Genomic DNA, 24,049 nt, shown 5'->3' on the forward strand with positions numbered 1-24,049 from the left:
GTTCAAGAATAAAATGGGAGCCTGCCAAACAAATGTATCTCAGCATTCGTATCTGTATCTTTCTGCCACAGACACCTGTGGGCGTGCATCATCAGCATTAGCATCAGCATCAGCATCGTCATCATCAGCAATTTTAGCATATTATCAACGCATCTGCAAACCGACAAAGTCTTTTCAACGCTTTCGGTAGTATTTTGTTTAGTCTTTAGTTTTCTCTTTTTTTTCTACTAGAATCAAAAAGGCGTTGCCCAGCTGGAAGCTGCAGTTGCAGGCGGCAAGAGTTGCAAGATGGATCCGAGGTATTTACTGTAACTGTAGCTAAACTTCGATTACTACACTGAAACATTACAAAACTTGAACTTCTTGATGCTATCAAAAATAAATGAATACCATTCATATTTAATTTTTGAATATGAATATACAATAAATATAGTATTTCAAATAAACTTAAGTATTTATAAAGAGAATAAATTGTGTATTTCAAATAAACTGAAGTATTTATAAATACTTATATTACTACTTAAAACATGTTATATGAAAATATAACATAATTCCAACTATTAATGTAATATTTCAAATACACTATATACTATATTCCTCTATTTTCATAAATAATTTCTCAAAGAAGAACATTCATTATACATAACTCTTTCATATACAAAATACATTTTGCATAGTAAAACATTCAACATTCAATCCTTACATCATCTGAAAAAAACTTCTTATTTTACTACTCAAACTATAAATTGTAGTTATAGTTTTTTGCAAACACTTTATGCAGGGAAGAAAAGAATATTTGTTGTATTCGTTAAAGATTTTAAACATAAATTTATGATTTCAACTACCGTAAAAGTGTGTATTCATTTACAAATTTATCATTCAAATCTTCTACCAATACAGCACATATTCTCTTTAAATACAACCTATTTGCTGTCAAGTTTCTTTCAGTGTATTTACTGCTACGCCTGCGCCTTTCGCTTCGATTAATTTTCGCATTAAGCTCGACCACAGCTCCGCCCTGCAAAGTGAAGTTGTGCTCACAGGTTTTCTCCCTTTTTGCTTTTGGATTTGCTGATTTAGTTGTGGGCGCGGTAATGAAATCAAATTAGGCAAGTGTGCAACATCTCTCATCTCTTGCTGATGCATCCAAAGCGTAGCAGTTGCAACTTCAGCTTCAGTTCCAGTTTAGAGTTCAGAGATTTGGTTCATCGCTGGAGCAGCTGTTAATTGATTTGTGCCGCAGTGTGGCAAGCTCAAGGATAATTGCCGAGGCAACGCGTTCGAAGTGCGGGCGTTTTTGCGCTAATGTCCTTGAGGCAAGCGACACACCTGCAACTGATTCGCAGTGACACGCGTGCCACACAAGGCAAAAGGGACTCAAGGCTGCGCATAAAACTCAATTGGTTGCAATTATGTGAAGTTATTTTTTTTCAATCTTCAGCTTATACTTTTTTCATTTTCATTTTTTTGCTGTGCAGACAAAGGATTAGAGAACAAAAACAATTTGCTACGCAATTCATATGCAACAACATTGGAACGCACATGCTGCTAGTTTTTTGTCGGGTGGCAATAAAATTGATATATCTAGTCCTGCAATATGGCTGCCATATGGAGCCACATATCCTTGTGGCTTAGTTTCAATATTTTCCGCATATTTGTGTTTTCTTTTTCCTTTTTCTATTTTTTTCGCTTATTGGCCATTTAGCGCACGTAAGCGAAAAAAATGCTCAAATTTCTACAAATAAAAACTAATGGCACAAAATAACAACAACTATGGCATGGAATAACAACAGCAACAACAACTACAAACACGGATACCACATGATCCAATCTGCGGCATTGACTTTTGTCATAATCCTGTCAAAGCGTAAACAAAAATTTCAGCCACAATGCGAAATCTGCAGCATGTCATTGGATTTTGGAATTCTGTGGGATTGCTTTTGGGATTGGCCAGAATAGATAGATACTATACAACATATATTCCCCATACCCGAGTGAGGATGAATGTTACCCATTTTTGGTTGCCCAGGTTGCAACAGATTGCGTTACGCGTTCGCCAATGTCAACAATTTTGAGCGTTGAGCGTTGAGCAAAAACATACCGAGCACTTTCAACAAAAATAAATATCCTCAGTTGCAGTCGGCCAGATGGAAGACTTATGAGACTATGAGAGTCAAGATCTGATGGATATCGATGGCAATCACCATCACTTGGGATTGTTTTTGTTTTCTCGATTCTAGCAGTTACTGCAAATTACTTTTCTTGTCCTCAATTTTGAATTATGGGAACAATGAATGTATTAGCTATTCTGTGACATATTTTTGAGTCTACAGCAAACTAATAAATACTTTATACTTTAAAAGATATTAATATAAAATTTATGAAATTTCTATTATTCTAAAAAACATGTGAAATTGTATTTCATATACATATATAGATAATATTTATATTATTAAGAAAAAACATCCATTATTATTTAAAAATAGAAGAAATAACTGAAAAATGAAGAAAATTCAATCGTTTTTAATAGAACTTGAAAAACAGAAAACGATATACAAAATAAATATGAATCCATTTTATTTATTATATTTAATAAACTATTTTGTAATAGATCAACTTTAATATCAGATAAAAACTAATTTCCAGTTATATGTTTTATTTTTGTAAAATAATGGAGACTTTGTTTTAATATTTCAACAAACTCTAATTAAGCAAAAATTTGAATTTAATTTAAATAGTCTACCAAAATTAAACTTTATTTTATTTGTTGAATCTTTAAAATTGAATTACATTAATCATACTTTAATCTAACAAACAATTCCACTCGAAATAATCAAAATCAAACTGTTTTTTATTTCTGCATCGTTTTAAATAAAATTACATTTTGTTTTAATTTTCAATCAATTTCAAATCTAGCAAAAAACGTAATTTCCTGTTAAAAAATCGTCCAAGATTAATCAGTATTTTATTTTATTGCTTAATTACCAACATTTCACAAGCTTACTTAAATGACTTCATTAGCAGTGACAAAATTCTCAGTAAAACGCGCCCATTTCAATTTGATTAAATTAAACGTGTTAAAAAATAAATGAAGCACACGATTTGCCAATTTTTCAAGAGGAAAAGAGACAAGAAATAGGGAGAGGGAGAGAATCAGGAATGCTAGAGAAGTAGGCATACAAAAAATATGGTGGCATATGCAAATGAGCTGCCAGGACGCGGCAAACAAATCATTGAAAAATTGTCACCGACTTGCGAGTCGCTGAAAAAACGCAACGAACAAAAAAAGAAAAAGAAAAATAAAGCAAACAAAAGCACCCTACTTCAGGTCTACCCCTCGAATTGTCTGTGTCTGTGTGTGTGTGTGTGTGTGTGTTTTTGTGCCCACCATCAACGTGGCCATTAGTCGCAACCACGAAACGCATGCAAATGAAACCGCAGCACAGAAGGAGCTCTAAAGCAGGCGCAAGGGCAGGAGAGTTGGCACTGGAACAGAACAGGAACACGGGGCAGGAGCAGGAGCAAGAGCAGGAGACGGCAGTCGCAGCAGGCGCCGCGCATCCTGCCCAGAGAAAGAGAGAGACCAGAAGGGGCGCAGCTGACGAATTGTGAAAAAAGATGGCTGTATCTAGGGTCGCCACGACCACGAATTGGGTGTGGGCTGCCTCTGCCTCTCTGCCTCTCTACCTCTCTGCGTCTGTGGGTCCTGGGATCGACAGCGACAGCGATTCCGACTGCGGCGCTATAATTTTCTGCTGCGTTCACACGCCATCGTCGCATTTTTTCCATTTCTTTTAAGTAAACATTTAAATTAAAAACATTTACATATGCAGGGTGTGTGGTGTGTGTGTGTGTATGTGTGTGTGTGGGTAGCGCTGATATTCAATTATGATACATTCAATTGGAGGGCGCGACAGTTTTCAGATAAACTTTGTGAGTTGTGCGTTTCAACATGACGTGGGCCCAAAACACAATATTTCGCATTGAAAAGACCAAGAAAATTACAGTTATTTATGAGTATATAGACGAAAAACAGTTAGGTCGATGGGAAAAAATATTATGCCATAAATAAATGAAGTAAATTACGAGTTGATATGAATGTGTATGTAAATATGAAACTGAAAAAATCATAAAATTTGAGAAAAATATAAAACATAAATTTGTTATAGGGGAATATCGAAAAAAATGCAAAGAACATTTATTTTATCTGAACAATAGTAAATTTTAATAAAAGTAATCTGAAATCTTACAAAAAATTTGTATTCTATATTTTAATTTAATTTTGTTCTACATTTTAATATCATAATTGTTCAATAAACATATTTCAAAATGAATACAATTATTTTCTGTATTAATTATTGCCTATTTGCATTCAATCAATTTGCACAATTGGCATTATCAGCTCATTTATCCTTAACTTAACACTCAACACATATTCACTCATTCACACACTCGCTCGCTCAGAGCGTTAAACTCACTCAACATTCGAACGGAACGTGGTGAGTTTCAACGCGCGCAACAAAATGGAAACGAAACAAAATAAAACACTCATGCCCATGGCAGCAGCTGAAAAAAAATCTGTAAATAGCCGACGAAAAGTACAAAACACACCCCTCCCAAAGAACTGCACAAGCACACACACACACACACACATACTTTCATGCACACACAAACACTTCCGCACTGCCAGTCTCACTCCATGAAAAACACGAACAACAAGAACAACAGCTAAGCAGACCAACTGTCAACAGCCCAAAAACAAAATGACGAATTTATGAACTTGTTTGCGCTCGCCAGAGCGAGACAACACTAAGCGCTCTCGCACTCGCTCAATTCTGCCTTTCACTCAATTCGCTTAGGCATATCGGCCATCTCGCTTACACGCATGTGCCAGTGCATTTGCCGGCGATTGTGCTCAAAAACTGTTGTGCGCTAGTTGAGTGTATGGGAATTTCAATTCGAATTGGAAACATGACTTATGTCGACGTTGACGTCGACGTCGCTGCCACAATCTCGCTGTCGCTGCATTGGAATGCTCTGTTCGCTGCAGCAGCAGCATATGGCTATTGCCTGCTCGCTCGCACGCTCATTGCTCATCGTTATCGCTGGTGTTGTTGTTGTTGGCTGCGCTGTCTGTTTGTCTCTTGCGGTTAACCGCTTTACGTTGCGTGTGAAGCTTACGTGAGAGCAGCAGAAGCGGCAGCAGCTGAAGCTGAAGCAGCGAACAGCGCTGGGTGCAAAACTTTTGGCGCTTTCGGGCTGCGTAAAGTTTGGACCTCAGTGCTGTCAGGTATTTTGCGCTAACCGCGCAGAGCCGGACAAATAGGCACAACAGAATAGAAGCACACACAGACACACGCAAAGAAACAACGCAACGTCACACATACACACACATACACATAAAAAGTGCCTTAGACTCGTTAGTCCGTTAAGTTGTTTGTCGTAACGTCAGCGTCGGCGTCGCCGTCACGTAAGCGTATTTTTAGCGTTACGTGGTGTTGAAAACTTTGTGGCGTAAGATCGTCAGCTGTGCGCATCACAGGCAGAGGGGTTTTGTTTTTGTAGAGCGGTGGTTACCGAGGGGGTGATAGGTCGACACGGTGGAGCAAGAGAAGGAGAGGGAGAAGGCACACTCGCACTTCGGCGCTTGTTGCGAATGCGTTTACATGGCAAAAAGCAAATCGCAGCCGCCACAAATTCATTCAATGGTCAGCTGTGCGACTGTAAAGCGGTTTTCTCGGCAAAGCGCAAAACGCAAAAATATCGCACACACTCTCGCACACGCACACACACAGACATACTCGTAATTTCGGCGGTCGCGTAAATAAAACTTTTGTCGTAAATTGCAGCAAAGATTCGGGAGTGTAACAACAATAACAACGACAACAAAACAATGTGTTATTAATAAAACAATTTGTAATCAAGAAACGACAAAGAAAAAAAGGAAATTCTGTTTTGTATTTGAGTTTGAAAATTGCGGAGCATATATTGTAAACGAAGTAATCGCAGCTTTAAAATGCTTTTAAGCAATCAACCGGCAAACACAAAGCCACAGCAGCCGTCGCCGACACCGCCACAAAGCTTCAAATCGAAGCTGCAGCAACAAATCGCCACAGCAGCAGCTGCCGCTAACGCCGTAACAGCCGCAACAGCAACAACAAATATTGCCAACGGTCACAGCAGCATTCACAGCAACCACAACAACAACAACATTATCAATCATCATCATCATCCCCATCATCATCATCAGCTTCACCATCATCAGCATAATATTTCCTTTGCCACGGATTTCTCAATTGCCGCGATTATGGCGCGCGGCGGAAACGCCTCAAGCAGCCGCGAGCCATCCGAAAGGAGTTTGAGTGAGTAGCAAAAGTAATTGAGAATCGTACTCGTATTTGTTCCCTGCCCTCTCTTCTACGTTCGCCTTTCCATGCTTATTTGTAATATATTTAGAACAAACACATATAACGAGACTTTGATGGCGTTTAAATAGCTCTATTTCATATTGAGAGCAGTTGGATTTAATAATCAATGGGCTTATGATCATCGAAAGAATTGAATTAGCAAATATATTTGGGTTATAGTACAACCCAAGAAATTAGATTTCTGAATACTTTATAGGAAAAGTATAAATGAAAAATAAGATAAAATAAAATTGTAAGCTTATAATCTCAAACAAATCATCGAAAGAATTGAATTAGGAAAATATTTGAAGAGTAAAGCCCACGACATTAAAAGTTAAGAATACTTTATAGGAAAAGTATAAAGATTCAAAACTAAAATATTTTTGAAAAATAATAAAAAATCAAATAATAAGTTTATAATCTAAAACAGATGTTTAGGAGAAATGGTACATAATAAAACAAAAGTCTCATAAACTATTACATAATACTCTGTTGACAGAATATAAATCATTTCACAAACATATGATTGATGAACTAACGAAATTTCTGTCATTTCCTGTCAAACTCTTTTCGCTTAAATTAAAATGCAGTAAATTGTTAGGGATTTTTTCATTCTTTCATTACTAAATAAATTATATTATACAAATCTATGTCTATATACAAAATACTTACAAAATTTAATGCTTAATACTAAAACTAATTTTTTATGAAATTTACGGGCTTAATTTATATTCATACCAAAAGTAAAGAGAAATATATTAGCAAAAAGATACATTATCTTTTAATGTTAATATATGAATTCATTTGCATACCGAAAAGAAATAATATTCAATAATCCAGTATAATAATAGTTTATTTCTACAATTTACCGGTCTAAACGTATAAATTTATCAACTCTTTCGTTCAACTTTATAGTAATAATCTCGTCTTAAAAAGTCAACAAACCTTTCTTTTAATATTCAATCAGTTGCCTCACTTTATAGATCTCCACACTCTGTTTCGTAAAACGAAAATCTATCCAATAACTGCAAATGTAAGCAAAAAATGTTTTTATGCCCCGAGTTCGGTTTCCCTTACTTAACTTCTTAGAATTCAAATTTGCGAGCTGCTTCATCAGCTAGTTTTTGACGTATTTATAGCTAATTCCATTTCATTAATCGCACAGGTGTGAAGTTTTATTTCCTGCTTTGCATTTTGAGTACCGGAATTTATAGGTATCAAAATTCACTGAACCAAGTTTTATTGGCCAAGAGCAGAAGTCAAGTATTGTGTAGCGAAAATCTTTAATTAATATTAAAAAGAATTTAGTAAGCCAATAAACTTAGACAATTTACAAATTAATACAGAAATTCCAGCCAATGGAATTTAATGCCGTTGCGTTTTTTAAAACTCATTCAACATCTTTAAGCTAAGCCCATAGATTCGTATTCATCGATTCACATCTTAACGAAGGAGTTAAACTTTGCTTTATTATTGAAATTTAGATAAATAATATAGTTCAAGTGTGTAGGTGCTTTTGACAGTTTTACAACCAGCAATTAATTTGCAAACACTTTTATGCCTGTCATAAAAAGTTCTTTGATTGATTTCAATATGAAATGGGATTGGTCATTTTATTATTATTGCTAGCTTATAATCGCCTATAGAATATGAAGAAGTATTCAAAGAAATTATTTTCAAATACAGCGATTATCTCAAAGTCAACAAAACTTCGCTATAGGTTTTGGATAAATTAACATTATTTAATATGATATTTTTGACTTTTCACTGCAAATCAATTTTAATGTAACGCTCAAAATAAACATAAGAAATATCTCTGAAACTCTTATATTAAATTAGAATTTCTGAAATTCCGATGAAGAATAGATTAAATCAGAAATACTTTTCAAATTTCGATGTAGGATAGGTTAAAGAAAATTACTATAACTATGTTGACTGATGGAAATTAGTTTTATTTACTTACATATTATAAATTCCCTTTGAAATCTGTAAGAGACAAACAAATTTACCATTAATAAATTGTTTTTAATATTAACACATTTAAAAATATTATTTCTTTGGCATTTCCGTCGATAAATTTATAAAGATAAACATTTATTCTTATATATTCTAAAAAGATTTTGCATAAAATAAAAAGTTTAGAAGCTTCAGAGAAAAAGCCCTTAAAATAATTTTATAAATTGCTTTAATTAATAAACATTTTTTTATTTTATTATACTGCTAATTATATTTCATATAATTTTTAACTCAGAAGTCAATATATAAAGAAGTATTTTTCAATTTAATGAATTTACTTTGATTTATTCAATCAACGTCTCCAGTAAATTGTTCAATATATATTTGTTTGTTAATTTATGTGACTTAATAGCTAGCATAATTATCTAATGCTGCCGCTTTACGCTTGCCACCATATGTTGCACGGTTGCAGGTGTTGGTTGTTGTTGTTGTTTTTTGCGTGTAATATGTGTCCATAAATTGCATATTGATGACAATGCAACGTTGATGACTTGATAATTGCGGCAAATGCGCGAGCAATAAAATAATCAAAGTCTATTCGAATGAACGGGGCGTGGCTCTCAGTCACTGTCTCTGTCACGCACACACAAACACACACATGCAGAGGGAGTGAGAAAGAGAGGGCAACAGACACACATTAAGATAGACATCTACAGCTACATGCACAACTATTTAGATGCCATAATTGGCTGCAGTTGGCACCGCCAGCTCAACACAACGTCACTCCCTCTCCTCACCCTCCTCTTCTCACCCCTTTTGTCAATTGCAATTCAACGAAAAACAATGAAAATTCAACAGCAACAACAAAAACAAGTCGAATGACAACGCGCACAAATTAACATATGAAATTGCATTTGGGGGCAAATAATTGAATTTGGCGTATCTGTATATGTATCTGCAAATGTATCCGTATCTGTATCTGTGATATGCATCTGTGCGTCAGCATGCAACACGTTGTTGCATGCCATTTGATGACTCTCTTTAATTCTCTCGTTCTCTTTCTCCTGCTTTGCAGGTCCGCTGTCTGTGGAGCGCTATTCAACGCAGGATGCGGACGATGATGTTGACGTTGATGTGGTCGACTGCAGTGACTCGGAAACGCCAACGCCAACGGCAGCGGCAACAGCAGCCGCAGCAGCGACGGCAGCAGCAGCAGCGGCGGCAGCAGCAGCAGCTCAGCAGCATGCACGTCATGCATTGCGTGTTGCACAACAGCAACAGCAGCAGCAGCAGCAACAACAACAGCAGAGGCAACAGCAACAGACACATCCCCATCAACATGCAACGCCAAACAAGCAACGCCAACAACACAATCAACAACATAACAACAACAACAGCAACAGTAACAACAGCAATCACAACAGCAAATCGAGCAGCCATCGAGGGCGTGTTGCGGCCACACCAAGTGCAGCCGGAACTGGAGCTGGAGTTGGAGCTGGAGCTAACAGCACGCCCTCTCCGCCCCCCAGTGAGCTGCACGCTGAAGACGAGCGCCTGTCGCCTGAGGTGCCTGCGCAGGTAACGAAACGCCACAACAAAGTTAGCACAAATCCAATTCGCGTTTATTTGCCTCTTCTCTCCTTGTCACACATCACAACTAAGTTCGTTCTTTCTCTTTCTGTTCTCGTCTCAATCTATCTGCTTACAGCTGCCCACGCCCAAAATTCTGGGTTCGTGCAATTGCGATGATCTCATGCCCGTGCAATGCCATCTGGAGACAAAGGAGCTGTGGGATAAGTTCCATGAGCTGGGCACCGAAATGATCATCACCAAGACGGGCAGGTGAGTTCACCTTAAGACTATACTTTTTTCTTTACTCCTCTTCTCTGCTTTGAGATGCGTATCAGGTGTAGCTTATGTCAGGTGTCAGGGCAATCCCTTGATGTGTGACGAGATTTCAAACTGTCTGCCAGTGATACATTTATACAAATGGAGCATTTAGCAGAGAGAAACCTTTTGGGGCTTGTTAAACTCTTTCTTGGGAGAAACGGGGAGAAAGGGTTAATTAAGGTTTCTTTTATAAATAAAGAACATTTTTAATAGTCACTTTAATAGATATGTTTACTCTTTAATAAAGTTCTGAGTAGATAATATTTTATATATAAATAGAGCATATAAACAGAGAGAAACTTTTTGGGGCATGTTGTTTCTTTCTTTGAAGAAAGGTGGAGAAAAGGTCTATAAAGGTTTTGGTTAAAGAAAGAAGAACAAATGTAATAGTCACTCTACGATAGTTATGTTTACTCTTAAATGAAGTTCTAGCAGATACATTAAAAAAATATAAAAATAGATGTTTCCTACGTTGAAATAGTATCGTCATTTAAGGGGAATCATGTAGTATTATGTTGTTTTAATATTCAAACTTTATTCAAAATGAATCTTAAATTTTTCAACTGAATTTTGTATTGTGAATCACAAAACTCTGACCAAAAATATAACTAATTCTTTCACATTAGCTTCATAAATAAACTTAATGCAAATTGTTCATAATAACACTATTTTCTTTCATAGATTTTCTTTCGCTAACTCTAGATAAATAGATATTGCCTTTTCTTTAGACTTGAACAATCGTTAATATGCATTTTCGTTATAAAAAGTGTTTAAACACGAATTAAAATAAGTAATAATATTATATTTAACGGACTTGGCTCTACAAAAAAAAAACTAAAATAGTAAAAAATAATTATCACTCTGAAATTTAATTTCTTTCCTCTGACAGAGCTTTTTCTTTTCCACTTAGAATCTTCATGAATTCCTTATACATTGTCTCAACTCAATTTCATTGTAAAATTTGAAAAATTTTTCTAAAAAAGTACATTATTTTTCTCTTCCAATAGAACTTTCAATCTATTGGTTCACTCTGAACATTCCTCTGAAATTTTACGACTTTTCTCTTCAAATTCCAAGTATTTGAACTGCCGTTTCTCATCATTTTTTTTGCATTCATGTCTTTTAATTCACACAGTTTTGCAAATGGCAATTTGCCTGTAATAACAATTAGACGCCATGGGGGCGCATGCCACATGCCGCATGCCGCTTGTGGCAGCCGGCGATTCCATGTTGGCCGCCCCATCAATCGCCACTAATCAGATACTTAAATTATCATTGTGAAGCACATGTGCAAAACATGAACAATCAATAAAAAAAAACTTGAATACTCCGCCTTTCACTCACATTCACCATTCACATTCACGACGTTTTGCCCGCCCCAAAAATAAAAAACTTAACTGCAAAATATCAGCAAGTTTTCGGTTAGTTTCTCATTACGACTGCCGGCTGCCACAAAACTCCTGCCCTACTCCTTCTGCTTCAGCTGCTGTCTGAATGAGGCCCCACAAACAAAAAACAATTGATTGACAAGGCATCGAAATAATGTGCCGTCGATTTTCGATTTTCGATTAGCAAGCGGCAAACCCCCCAAAACAAAATAAAGAGAGCAGACCGACGATGACGACCCGAAAGCCAGCCAAACTGGCGGCTGTTTCTTGTCAGCTGTTTAAAAGCTAACCCAGCTCACACACACAACACTCACACACATACACAACACTCACACACACGCACAGCGAGTGCTTAAACGACTTTTCATTCGCAACTCAACAAAGTCGACTTCAAAAATTATTGCTTTGACGATTTTCGTGCGAATGTTGTGTAAAATGCGAAATGCGAATGAATACAACCAAAACACAAGTGAGAAATTACACAAAGTAATCTAATGATAGACCACAATATACCCTGTGATGAAATGTTCTATTCCTATGTATATCATTTGAAAGTGATCATTTTTTTTATTAAAAGTTGCTTAAAATATTTCTTTTATATTTGAAATATATAAATATTTTACTTAAAAATTAATTTCTCTTAAGAGGATGTAAATTTTTATGCCAATATTAAAGTACGGACCAATTTGACTTTTTCTAATTCAACACATTAATTCAATAAAAACTATGTTAGGAGAAAAATATATTTATAAAAAATTCCATATTATCAAAACTGAAAATTTAATTAATAAACTTTTGTGAAGTCTTCTGTTGAACTATACAAAATATTGAATTAATTAACAAATTATTTCAAATAATTTATATGCTGTAATATTTTGCGAATATTTAACTTTAGACTGACTCACAGTCAAATTTTAAAATATTTTTTTATTTTAAGTTAGATTTACAGACTTTTTTATATGAAGAAGACTCTATTAGGTTTGTTTTGAATTCAAAATGAGTAGATCATATATTTTAGATTCAGTTGTTCACCTCCATACTTCTATACTACATGTTATCAAATTGTAATCGGACTTTAGGTTGTTTTTATTTACATGCAGCATACCTTTTTTTTATAACTCATCTTTGATTTACAGGGTACAAATGAGCGAAACATGCATGAAACATAAATTTCAGCATAGTTGTTATTGTTTTCCTGCTGCTGTTGTGTCTCAAAGTTCTTATGTTGATGACATGCGAAATGCGCATTAGTCGAGTTTGACTGCCAGGCTAGCTGGTAGTTAGGAAACTCAAAATACTCGTTCTTATTCTGTTTTTTTTTGTGCTTGGAAACTTTTGTTTGTTTGTTTGGCTTTCAGATGTGTGTGTGTGTGTTTGTGTGCTGTTAACCCTTTATTTGAGCTACCTTGCTCCATAATCCCCCGCCCCGGCTCAGCTCAACGCGCATTTGCGACACATTAACAAATTTACTCCTTTCGCTGGGTTTTCTTTGACGTCCTGTCGTCCTGTCGTCCTGACATCCTGACTATGCCACAGAGAGTATAAATTGCAATGTAATAGCTGCCGATTGTCGCGCTAACAACACATTTGCATGTCCTTTGAGTTTAGCTTTAGCTTTAGTTCTGTTCTGTTTTTGTGCTGTTCTGTTTCATTTGCTCTCTGTTATTTTGTTATTCGAATGTGCGCCTGGCTTCTGTTTTTGTTGTGCCCTGTAATTAGCTCGGAGAACAGCATTTGCTGGTCGATGTCGATGCCCCCAGTCTTACTATATTTATTTACATTTGTGCGGGTCGGCAAATGCGAGTACAAATGCAAAGCAAACTTGTAACCCTTTTTGTGCCTGATACCTGATACACATCTACCTATGTCAGCACATCGTTTGGCCGTCGGACGGAGGACGGACGACGGACTCTTGGCGGCTAATCGTAGTCGATGTCAATTGCAGGCTCTGTTCGCTGACTGATATCTTTTTAAATTGCTCAAATGTACATAGTTTTGTACTCTATATATGACGTTGTTAGCTTACATGACGGTTGATTAAGTTCAAAAGTCAAAGAGTATCTTTGTATTTTAGTTTGTGACTATTTTTTGCTATGATAGTTTGTTATTGAAATATGGAATATTACTAGAGAGAAAACATTTTAAAACGTTAAAAAGATAATATTATTTAATAGGAAAGAAAGAAACAGTCGAGAGTGCACTACTGTGAGATACTCACTATAGTATTTACTTTAAAATATACCAAATTAATCTACCGCAACAATACTAAAAAATATCAATGGCTATAAATGGTATATTGATATTATACTAATTTATTTAAAATATACCATAGAGTACAAAATATACCAGATTGTTAGCCAAAGATACTAAGTAGGCGTTTCTTAATTTTCTTAATTTCTTAAATAACTTCATTATTTTGTATCTGAACAACCAAACTTCACGTCTCGATTTTGAGTAAAGATCTTACAGATTTTAATAATTTATTATGTTATAAAAAATATGACAATTAATGCATTTAAAATTTAAGAGTCAGAACTAAAGAAAGGTAGAAATTATTACTATTCTTCTGTAACTACATTAAAAAAAAGATTACTAGCAATTCATTGCAATCATCATTGTTTTTACTTCGTAGAGCAAGCGATTAATGCATATAAGTCAATTATATTTCAGATTCAGATTGAGTCATTATGAAAGGTTATTTTATGAAAGAAAGAATCTTTTAATGAATATGTTGCAAATTTAAAAAGATAAATAGATACTCGGCAAAAATTATTAATACTTTTTTCCAACTACATAAAAAATAATACGAAAAAAACTGAATTATTTCAGGCGCAATTTCATTGTCACCAGAAAGCTGTAACTCCATTAGCAAAAGCAATTCCCTCCTCTAGCAGACTATTAAAAGGAATTGTTAACGCCTTTCGCTCCGTAATTCACAACAATTTGGCAACATTTTTGTTGCAAGTGGCGTGAATCCGTGGCGAATGTTGCCAAAACATGCAAATGCGCATGCGTAGCTCACATCAACAGCAGAAAGAGAGAGAGAGAGAAAGAAATGAAAACATTGAAATACAGCACAGAGAACATTAAATTTATGATTTATGGTCAAAAAGAAAACAAAGCAAAACACACACCAAACAAAAAGGCAAAAGGATCGAAATGTGGCCGTTACCTGTTGCCAGTTGCGAGATTGTTGTTCGGTTGTTGTCGATGCTGTTGTTGCGGTCATTGAGATAAAATATCACGTGGTTTTTGTGATTTTGTGATTTTGTCACGCTGTCAGCGGTTTTCGTTGGCGGTTACAATGTGTGGAATGAAGTCACAGGCGGCTCTAATTGTCCTGCCAAAATCAGCAGGCGGCAATTGACATCTTACCCGCTACCCGCAAAGAGTGGAAGGGGATAGAAGAGTGGAAGATGGAAAGTCAATAGCATCGATATCCTAGCGGGCAGTCAGTCAAAATCTTTCTCATGTTTTGTCAATATTTTAGCGACAACAAACTCTTCACGCATTTTAGCCAATTGTCTCTTAGGGTTAGCTTGCAACTTCCCAAAAAGACAGTAGCTCATTCTCTACACTCAAAAAGGCGCGTAACAATTGCAATTTTCATGCTTCCAAGACACGGACAGCAACAGTGAACAACAACAACAACATCAGCTGAAGCCAACAGAAAATTTATTAATTTCCACCAATTCTTGGACAACTTCATTAATATTTCATTCAGTGTGTGTGTGTGCTGCGGTGGGGCAGCTGAATTGTGTGGCCAGCACATTTATCATTCGAAAGGCAACAATGAAACAAGTTAATCCCCTACAGAAAGGTGCAGGATCAGCGACCATTAAAAGTAGTCCACAACCTTAGGCGCAGCCCCAGCAAATACACACAGCGAAATTAATGAGTTTGTTTGTTAGAGAAAATGCTTAGAATATTTAAAAGAAATATACAAATATATAACTTTAACTTAATATTGGGAGAAATTCATGAATTTTATGTTAGAAAATAATCTTAGACCTCTTGAAAATATATTTTTCTAATGTCAGTATGAAATTATACTAAGTTTCGTATAATTCATGCTTATTTCTACCATTTTAAAAATATATGGATATGAATGAGTATATTCATTTAACCAATCTTTTCTTCTTTTTATTCATCCTTAAGTAAGAAATATAATTGATAATAGAAAAGAAAAGAAAAATGACATAAAATATTATTTATAAAGATTCGAAATTTTACATGGCAAGCTTAAAATACAAATTTAGTTCTATTTCTTATATTGTAAAATAAAATATTGTTACATATTATTCTTAGACCTTTGGAAAAACTATTTTTTTAATTTGTATATGAAAAGTAGTCATGTTTTTACCATTTAAGTTAACAAAATATTTTTTTTTTTCACCAAGTCAAAAACATATGTATAAAAAAATATAATAGTAAATTCAATAATATGATTAATATATGTATAAACTTTTAACAGATGTTTAAAATACAAATTTTATTTAATTTCTTATATTTTTAAAATTTTAAAAATGTTGTTAAGGAATATTATAATTTGGACCCTATATTTTCTTGTTGTGCACCTTCAAATTATGAATTAATTAAATAATAAAGACTAGAGTGAGCTGAAAGAGTGCGACAAGCAGCTGAAGACTTTGTGTTGTTGTCGCAGTAAAATTTCGAATTGGAGCTGGCGGCAGAATGAAATGAGAATGAGCTGCGCTTCATATATTTTTACAAGCAACGATAAGATCGCTGAGTTTTAGTTCTGCTAGAGCAGCAATCAAAAGAGGGTTGCTTAAAGTTAAAGTCTACCCCAAAAAAAGAAGAGAAGAAACGAAAAGGGAACTAGAATTAGCATTTAGTTGCATTTATTAACTCACCAAGCTGGCAGGCTTAATTTGCTGGAACTAAGGTGTTGATAATGAAATGCGAAGAGAACTACAAAACTAGTTTGAGTTGCAGCAATCAAGGCGGAAGTGGCGGATAAGTTAAGGCAACTCATATGGCCCCCGAGGCGAGAGGCGAACTATAAGTAAAACTAGCCGCAACTCTAATTGGGCGTGGCAAGAAAGTTAATTGAAAGTCCGAGCGAAGTGCAGAGCTCAACCCTCGGTTTGGCAAATGGTGTGTAAACTTCATAATTGTAACCTTTGGCACCTTCTCGAGCTCGCCGCACCGCAGTCGAAATGAGTGAAAGCCATTTCCCTAATTTTCCCATAAACAAATACATAAAATCCACACTTAGACGCATAGCAAAAATAACCAAAAAAGCAAACGACGAAAATATACCAAAAATGGTAACAAAATTGTGCCACGCCTCCCACAAACGCCCCCCTGCTGAGTGGCGTTCATGGGGGGCGTTTTTGTGGGCATGGCCTGAGGGCAGCACGTTGTGCTGAGTTTGCCTCATAAAAATGTATGTAAATGTTTGGAATATGATTTACGACATTTCCGCTGGCAGCGCGAAAAACTGCCAAATGGGGCGAGAGAGAGAGAGCAGTGGGCGTGGCAGTTAACTGGGGAAGCGTTTTCACACATTTATGGACACATTAGCAAGCTATCAAAAGTGTTAGAAACATTTCTTTCTTAGCTGGACGCTGCGCTCAAAGAATGTATTCGATAGATTATTTCTTTGTGTTGCCAGAGTTGCCAACGTCATGCGCCAGTGCAACTCTGAGATGGCAGCTGTGCGATAAGAGTACAACGATAAATGTCGGCAACAATGGTGCTAATTGTGGCATGCAACACACAGAACAACAACAGAACAGAATGCGACGCGCTTCGTTGACAGTTATTACTTTGGCAAATATACGAGTGCGTTGGCAACCCTATTACGTGTACTTCCATGGCGACCAAGTGCACTAAACACGCCCACATTCATTCACATCGAGTACTCGTTCTGCTTGTGGGCGCAGCCCCAATTGAGTGCCTCAAGTAACGGATGAGGCACAAACTGAAATCATGTTTCGTATTTACTTAGTACAACGCTCTTGTCTTGTCTTGCATATCTCTGTGCTAGACATGACATTTGTTGCCGCCACCAAGCACTCACTATAAGTGCAAATTATTATCAATTATCCATTATTATTACAATTATTGCAATCTTGGGCTGTGATTTATGGCTTGACAATCACGATTTATGCAGAGAAAATGCTGCAAATTATGTACGAAACATTTAATAAGTGAATCATGCCCAAAATATGGAAATTTATTCAAGTGAATATGTATTTCTCTATTGATTTATTACACTATCTAACAGATGAATATAGCGATGAAAATAAATATAAACAAAACTATGATTATTTAACATATTATATTATATTATATTTCCTTGTGAACTTCATATACATATGTTACTGCTATTTGCTTTGGACTCGGTCTATAGTAAGTAGCTTTTGTTGACAATCTGGTATATTTTTAGGTATATGGTATATTTTAAAAGTAATGGTATATATTTAGATGGTATATTTTGTAATCTATGGCATATTTTAAACTTAATTGTATATCGATATATCAAAGTTTGCTTTCGGAAAATTTTTGTATTTTCTTGGTATATTAATTTGGTATATTCTACGAATAATATTTAAATGTTATGCTTTTATTGAAAATGGGCAACAGTCTTGATTATTTTTATATTACAATCATTATATCTTTCTTTTAATAATGGGAAGAATTTGTTAAATACGTGAAAATCACATACATATTTCCCTATGACAATTAGAAAATACCACTCTCTAACAGAATTAATATTTAATGTCAATTTAATATTGTTTCACAATCCTGCGCTTAAATATTCGATTAATTTTGCTATGTATCTACTTTTATATATATTTTTTCTAGTCCATAACCCCAACGGAATTAAGCGTCAATTTGTTGAAATCCTTTTCCATTTTCCCTTTTATGTAACTCCATTATAATTCCTGTCTTGATTTTGCCTCTCAGTACAGTTAATTAGTGGATGATTATAACAAATGTTGCAACATTCATTTACAACTCAACTAAACGCAATAACACAACAAAATGTGTGAGTGTTTCGGTGTGTGTTGGTGTGTGCTTTATATACGGATATAAAAATGAAACCAGAAGACAAATGACACAAACTGGGCTGGGTCATTAGCGTCATTTACACTTTGCTGGCCACAACACAACAACAACTGGCAACTATAAGCAAGTTGTTTTGTTGTTGTTGCGGTTTCAGGTGGGGTCAGGCAGGCAGAGTCCAAGCGAAGTCGAAGTCGCCTTCGTTGCGGAAATGTGTCAAAAACGTGCTAAAAGTCATAAAATTAAATATGCGTCTTATTTACATACACAAACTCTCTAAGCCCAACAATAAAAAAAATATAAAAGCTAGCGCACGATTTGTATTTTGTTTTTTGGGGAGGGAATTTTCTTTTTTCCTCTCTATGCGTTTATGTTGTTTTATAGATTCCATGTTAATGTAACGCCAACATTTCCTCTTGGTCTACTTTCAGGCGCATGTTCCCCACGGTGCGTGTTAGTTTCTCGGGCCCATTGCGCCAGATACAACCACCGGATCGTTATGCCGTTCTGCTGGACATTGTGCCGTTGGATTCGAGACGCTATCGCTATGCGTATCATCGCAGCTCGTGGCTGGTGGCGGGCAAAGCGGATCCACCGCCGCCCGCTCGCATTTATGCACATCCCGATAGTCCCATAAGCCCAGAGGCGTTGCGCAAACAAGTCGTCTCCTTTGAGAAGGTGAAGTTGACAAACAACGAAATGGATAAGAGCGGACAGGTGAGTTCGATTCTCTCCCACATACATTCCCACCATTCTTCTTTCTCTCTCTCACTCTCTCGCTCTCTCTTTTTGTCAAATGGGTCACAAAGGCTGACAGCAGAGCAGGACATTGACACGAGTTTGATAGGCAATACATCTGAACACAACTTTAGCTTGAAATCGAAAATAGCTAGTAGGAATAATCAAAAGAATTCAATTATCAACGTGAAAAGTTTTGTAATTAGTATTGACATTAAAATGCTTTAAATTAGTATTACATTCATATAGAAAAAGATAGCATATCGAAGAAGACTGACTGTATAAAATGCTGTAATTATTCCAATAAATAAAGAAGTCAACTAGCAATGAAGCTTTCAAAGCAAATTAGATTAAAAACTTTATATACTTAATAGTGAGATCTAATATAAAGGAAATTTCAAACTTTAGAGCACTTCTAAGAATATAAGTATTCGTATATAAATGTACATATATTTTCTAAAAGAATTAGAAAAATATTTATGCACACAATTGTAGTTATTCATACATGCTAATTATGTCAATTATTTAAAAATATGAAGAATAGATGCCAGCGAGCTAAATAATTTCCGAGTTCAATATTTCCAAGATAAATCTAACAAAACTTTTGATTAACTTTAGAGTTTTTATCATCAAATATTATATTATAATAAATTATGAACATTGGGGACGCCAAATTCAATATTTTCTGTATTTCGTGATGAGAAGTAATAAAACAGATTGTATTAAAATATTCCTAGTTTTGAAAACAAATTCAATATTTGCTGTATTTCATGATGCAAAATATATTTATTTTATAGCTTAACTTTTTTAGCTGTACGATATTTGTGTTATTTAATTTAGCCTAATATTTCTTCAATAGCTAAAAATGTAGAACTTAAATAAATGAAGCAATTTATATAGATTAATTACATCCCAACTAACCCAAGCACTGATCATTCTTCTGCGCTTCACATATGAGTCACAACTTAGTGTGTTTAGACACCTCAGAAAACTGAGAAAATTCACGCGAGATTCGCGGTTATTATCGAGCTGAGCTGTTTCTTAAGGATTATGCTGGACCGCAAGAGAGAAAAAAAAAACACATTTATGAATAATTTAGGCAAAAGACAAAAGATATAAAAACCGGCAACTGGGCTGGCATTGTTTGCATGTTGACGGCAACCAGGCAGGGCAGGGTTGCCAACAATGCACACAAAGTGTGCGAAAGAGAGAGAGAGAGAGACAGAGAGAGAAAGAGTAAGAGAGTGAAATAACCTGTCATACAACCGGCATATGCAAATTCTAAAAAATGAATGAAAATTGTTGGCAATTTGGTGGCAAATGCAAAACGCGCGATGCGCGGCCAACAAACACAAGTTCTCCGTCGCAGTCTGTCTCCCTCTACCTCTATATACCCTACCCTCTTTATGTGGCATCTCTTCGTTTGTTGCCACTGGCCATGGAAAGTGGCGACGCTCTGTTTACGAGCCAGCTACCGTTTTTATCGCAGCCATAAAGGATGCTGTTGCCCTCGGAAAAACCGTCAAAACAAACGCCGACTACTTTTTATTGTTGTACATTTTTTATAAGCAAAAAACACAGCAGCAACAACAACAAAAAGAGTCTTATAAATATTTGTTGTTTTTATTTGTTTCTTACAGGTCGTGCTGAATTCTATGCATCGATATCAGCCACGCATTCATTTGGTGCGTTTAAGCCATGGCCAAAGCATACCCGGCAATCCCAAGGAGCTGCAGGATATGGATCATAAAACGTTCGTATTCCCGGAGACGGTGTTCACAGCCGTGACGGCCTATCAGAATCAATTGATTACAAAATTGAAAATCGATTCGAATCCGTTTGCAAAAGGATTTCGCGATTCGTCGCGTCTGACTGACTTTGATAGGTGAGTACCAAGTATAAAAGACAACAACACAACTGAGCTTGAGTGCTCACAACTCACTAATAAAAAACTGCAGCAGCAGCAGAAGTAGTTGTTGTTGTTGTAGTAGTTGACCCAGCAATTTTATGAGGCTTGTTTGCTGATTTATGACCTCATTTACGAGTTGAACCTCTCGTTTGGCTTAATGCGGCTTCTTTTTTAGTTTTGCTTAACCTTACAGTAGCTGCTCATCGAATTGCTGCTGCTGATTAGCGAAAATGTGTGAAAGTCCGCACCAAATGTCATAAATATAAAATGCTGCAAACTGTAGCAAAACTGAATGCCTTTCAATTAGTGGCACTTTAAAGTGGAGCAGCAAACAAATTCGCTGGAAATATTTATAGGAATTTGGGGGGGAAATTGAGAACATGCCGATCAGCTAGCAGAGGGATTATTTCTGTTATATTGAACAGCTTTGAAAACTCAGTAAAGTACTATATAAATTGGAAATAACTGAAATTTTGGTTGCGCTCAGATGAAAAATGTAGATGTTATTTTGGGAAGAACGACTTCTTAATAGGGATCTTAGTGGCTTCATATAACAATCTGGTATACACTTTATGGTATATTTTGGTAGTAATGGTATATCAATATACCGAACAAAACATTCGGTATATTTTATAGTATTTTGTAGTATACTAATTCGGTATATGTATTTTAAAATTAGTACAGCACTGTTTTGCTCTGATTTCTTACTTATTTTATTTTTGTAATTATTTGTTCATTAGATCAATAAATATTATAAAGGTTTTAGGTTTTAGGTATCTGGTATATTTTGCACTTTGTGGTATATCAATATACCGAATAAAACATTCGGTATATTTTTTTTAGTATTATGTGGTATAATAATTCGGTATATTTTAAAATTAATACGGCACTGTTTTGCTCTCATTTCCTACTTGTTTTATTTTTGAAATAATTTTTTCATTTAATCAATTAATATTATAATGATTTTAAATTAAATTAACTTTCTTCCCAAATAGACTATAAAAGATTCAATATATTTTATTAATTTAAATTTCATTTGTGCCTCCATTTAAGATAAAAAACAGTTGAATTCATATTTTGAATTATTTCATTTTAAATGTTGGTTATTTTATTTTATGTTGCTTATTATTATTTTTTTTGTACCTTACATTTTAATATGCTTGTGTGTTTGCCCTTGACCCTTCTTCTATACTTATTAATTGCTCTGCTCAGCAATGACTTAATTTATGTGCGATTGTCAAATAGATACGCCTTGCAGCTAGCAGTTGGCAACATGTTGCACATGCGGGTTGCACTCACAGGATACCAGTCTAAGTTTGCAATTTTTTGAGCCATTTTTTGAAGAGGTCAGCGTAGTGTCTGCTTCTCGTTTTTCTCTCTCTTGAGAAGAGGGCTGAAGAGAATGCAGCAGAAGTGTTGCAAGGCGATGGCTACGTGTACTATTAAGACAGCAACGCAGCCAGCGAGACAGACAGACAGTCGACGGCCAGCAGCAGCAGCAACATGGCAACAGCAACAACAGCAACAACAAGAGGCAACATTCAATGTTTTTTAGCCGGCACGGCGGCGTCTTAAGTGGCGTAAATTACAGATCGGCGCTTTTAACTTTGAAGCCGATTCGTACATGAAATGAAAACACGAAAATAATGAGTGAATGTTGTTGTTGCTGATGTTGTTGTTGCTGTTGTTGCTGACGTTGTTTAGTGTCGGCAATTGGCAGTTACTTTCAACGTAATTATGTTATTGCTCTTTTGCGGTGCCTCCGTGCTGCAGCAACAAGTTATTGCCTTCTCTCTCTGCTCTCCTTTACTCATTCATTCTCCTCTCTCTCTCTCTCTCTCTCTATTTCGTTCTTAGGGATCCCATGGATTCATTCTTTTTCGATCAACACATGCGCGCTGCCCCATTGCGTTTCTTTCCGGATCCGCTAATGTCACAACTAACGCCACAGGAAGCCGACGCCGCCTCGCTGGCGTTACTGGAGAAGGCGCGTCAGCATTTGCAAATGTTTGGCCGCTCGCCGTACACGGAAATGTTGCTGCCCCATCTGTATCAACGTGCCGCACCGCCAGCCCCGCCGCCGCCCTCAGCGCTCGGCGCCTTTCAGCTGGGCATGTGGCAGCAACAGTGGCCACAGTTGACCGCCGGTTTCCTTGCCAGCGCCAATCAGCAAGCGGCCTTTGCGGCCGCCGCCGCTGCCGCAGCTGGCGCAAGTCGGACGCCACCACCCACAATAGCAGGAGGAGGCGGCGGCGGTGGGGGAGGAGTTGCTCCAGGAGCTGCCTCAGCACCGCCCGCGCCAGCCACGCCCACATCGTCTTGCGGTTCGGCATCGCCGGATTTGCGCATCAAGTCGCAGCTGGCGCACTATCCGCAACGCTTCAGTCCGTATCAGGTGCCACAGCATCCGCAGTCTGCCACATCGCCGGCGCCATCGACGCGCGCCGAGAGTCCCTAAGTGCTCCTAGTAGCATAAGCGACGCCACTCGAAATCTATGTGCAATGTGTTTGTAAATAACCCTCGCCTCATTCCCCACAAATACAACAAAAAGAATCCCCCTAAATAAATCCGAAATCAAATCAACCACAAAGCTGTGTAGCTAAACATGTTGCAGCAACATGTTGCAGCAACATGTTGCCAACACATAAATTAGTAGTTCGTTTATGCGTGATCGCTATAGAAGTGATATGAGATTAGTTGACATTACAAAACTACAAACAAT

At 36.3% G+C, this 24,049-nt stretch overlaps 1 protein-coding gene across 2 annotated transcripts; it reads left to right on the forward strand.

Annotated features, from left to right (window-relative positions):
- The first annotated feature begins 5,936 nt into the window (after positions 1 to 5,936).
- On the forward strand, positions 5,937 to 24,039 carry LOC117565611 (T-box protein H15). Of its 2 annotated transcripts, none has more exons than XM_052002687.1 (6): positions 5,937 to 6,362; positions 9,439 to 9,962; positions 10,072 to 10,205; positions 19,111 to 19,396; positions 21,058 to 21,302; positions 23,184 to 24,039. In XM_052002687.1, the coding sequence occupies exons 1-6, from the start codon at positions 6,017 to 6,019 to the stop codon at positions 23,782 to 23,784; spliced, it is 2,136 nt and encodes a 711-aa protein (XP_051858647.1). In that variant the 5' UTR covers positions 5,937 to 6,016; the 3' UTR covers positions 23,785 to 24,039. The 2 variants fall into 2 exon arrangements, with proteins under 2 accessions (XP_051858647.1, XP_034100706.1); XM_034244815.2 differs by having other exon boundaries at positions 9,439 to 9,941.
- Positions 24,040 to 24,049: the final 10 nt, after the last annotated feature.

Source organism: Drosophila albomicans, chromosome 2L, assembly GCF_009650485.2.
Source record: "Drosophila albomicans strain 15112-1751.03 chromosome 2L, ASM965048v2, whole genome shotgun sequence".
NCBI lineage: Eukaryota > Metazoa > Arthropoda > Insecta > Diptera > Drosophilidae > Drosophila > Drosophila albomicans.

Coding starts and splice junctions, on each gene's coding strand:
- LOC117565611 (XM_052002687.1), top strand. CDS start 6,017: ATGCTTTTAAGCAATCAACCGGCAAACACAAAGCCACAGCAGCCGTCG. Junction 10,206..19,110: donor ATCATCACCAAGACGGGCAG/GTGAGTTCACCT, acceptor GTCTACTTTCAG/GCGCATGTTCCCCACGGTGC. Junction 21,303..23,183: donor CGTCTGACTGACTTTGATAG/GTGAGTACCAAG, acceptor TTTCGTTCTTAG/GGATCCCATGGATTCATTCT.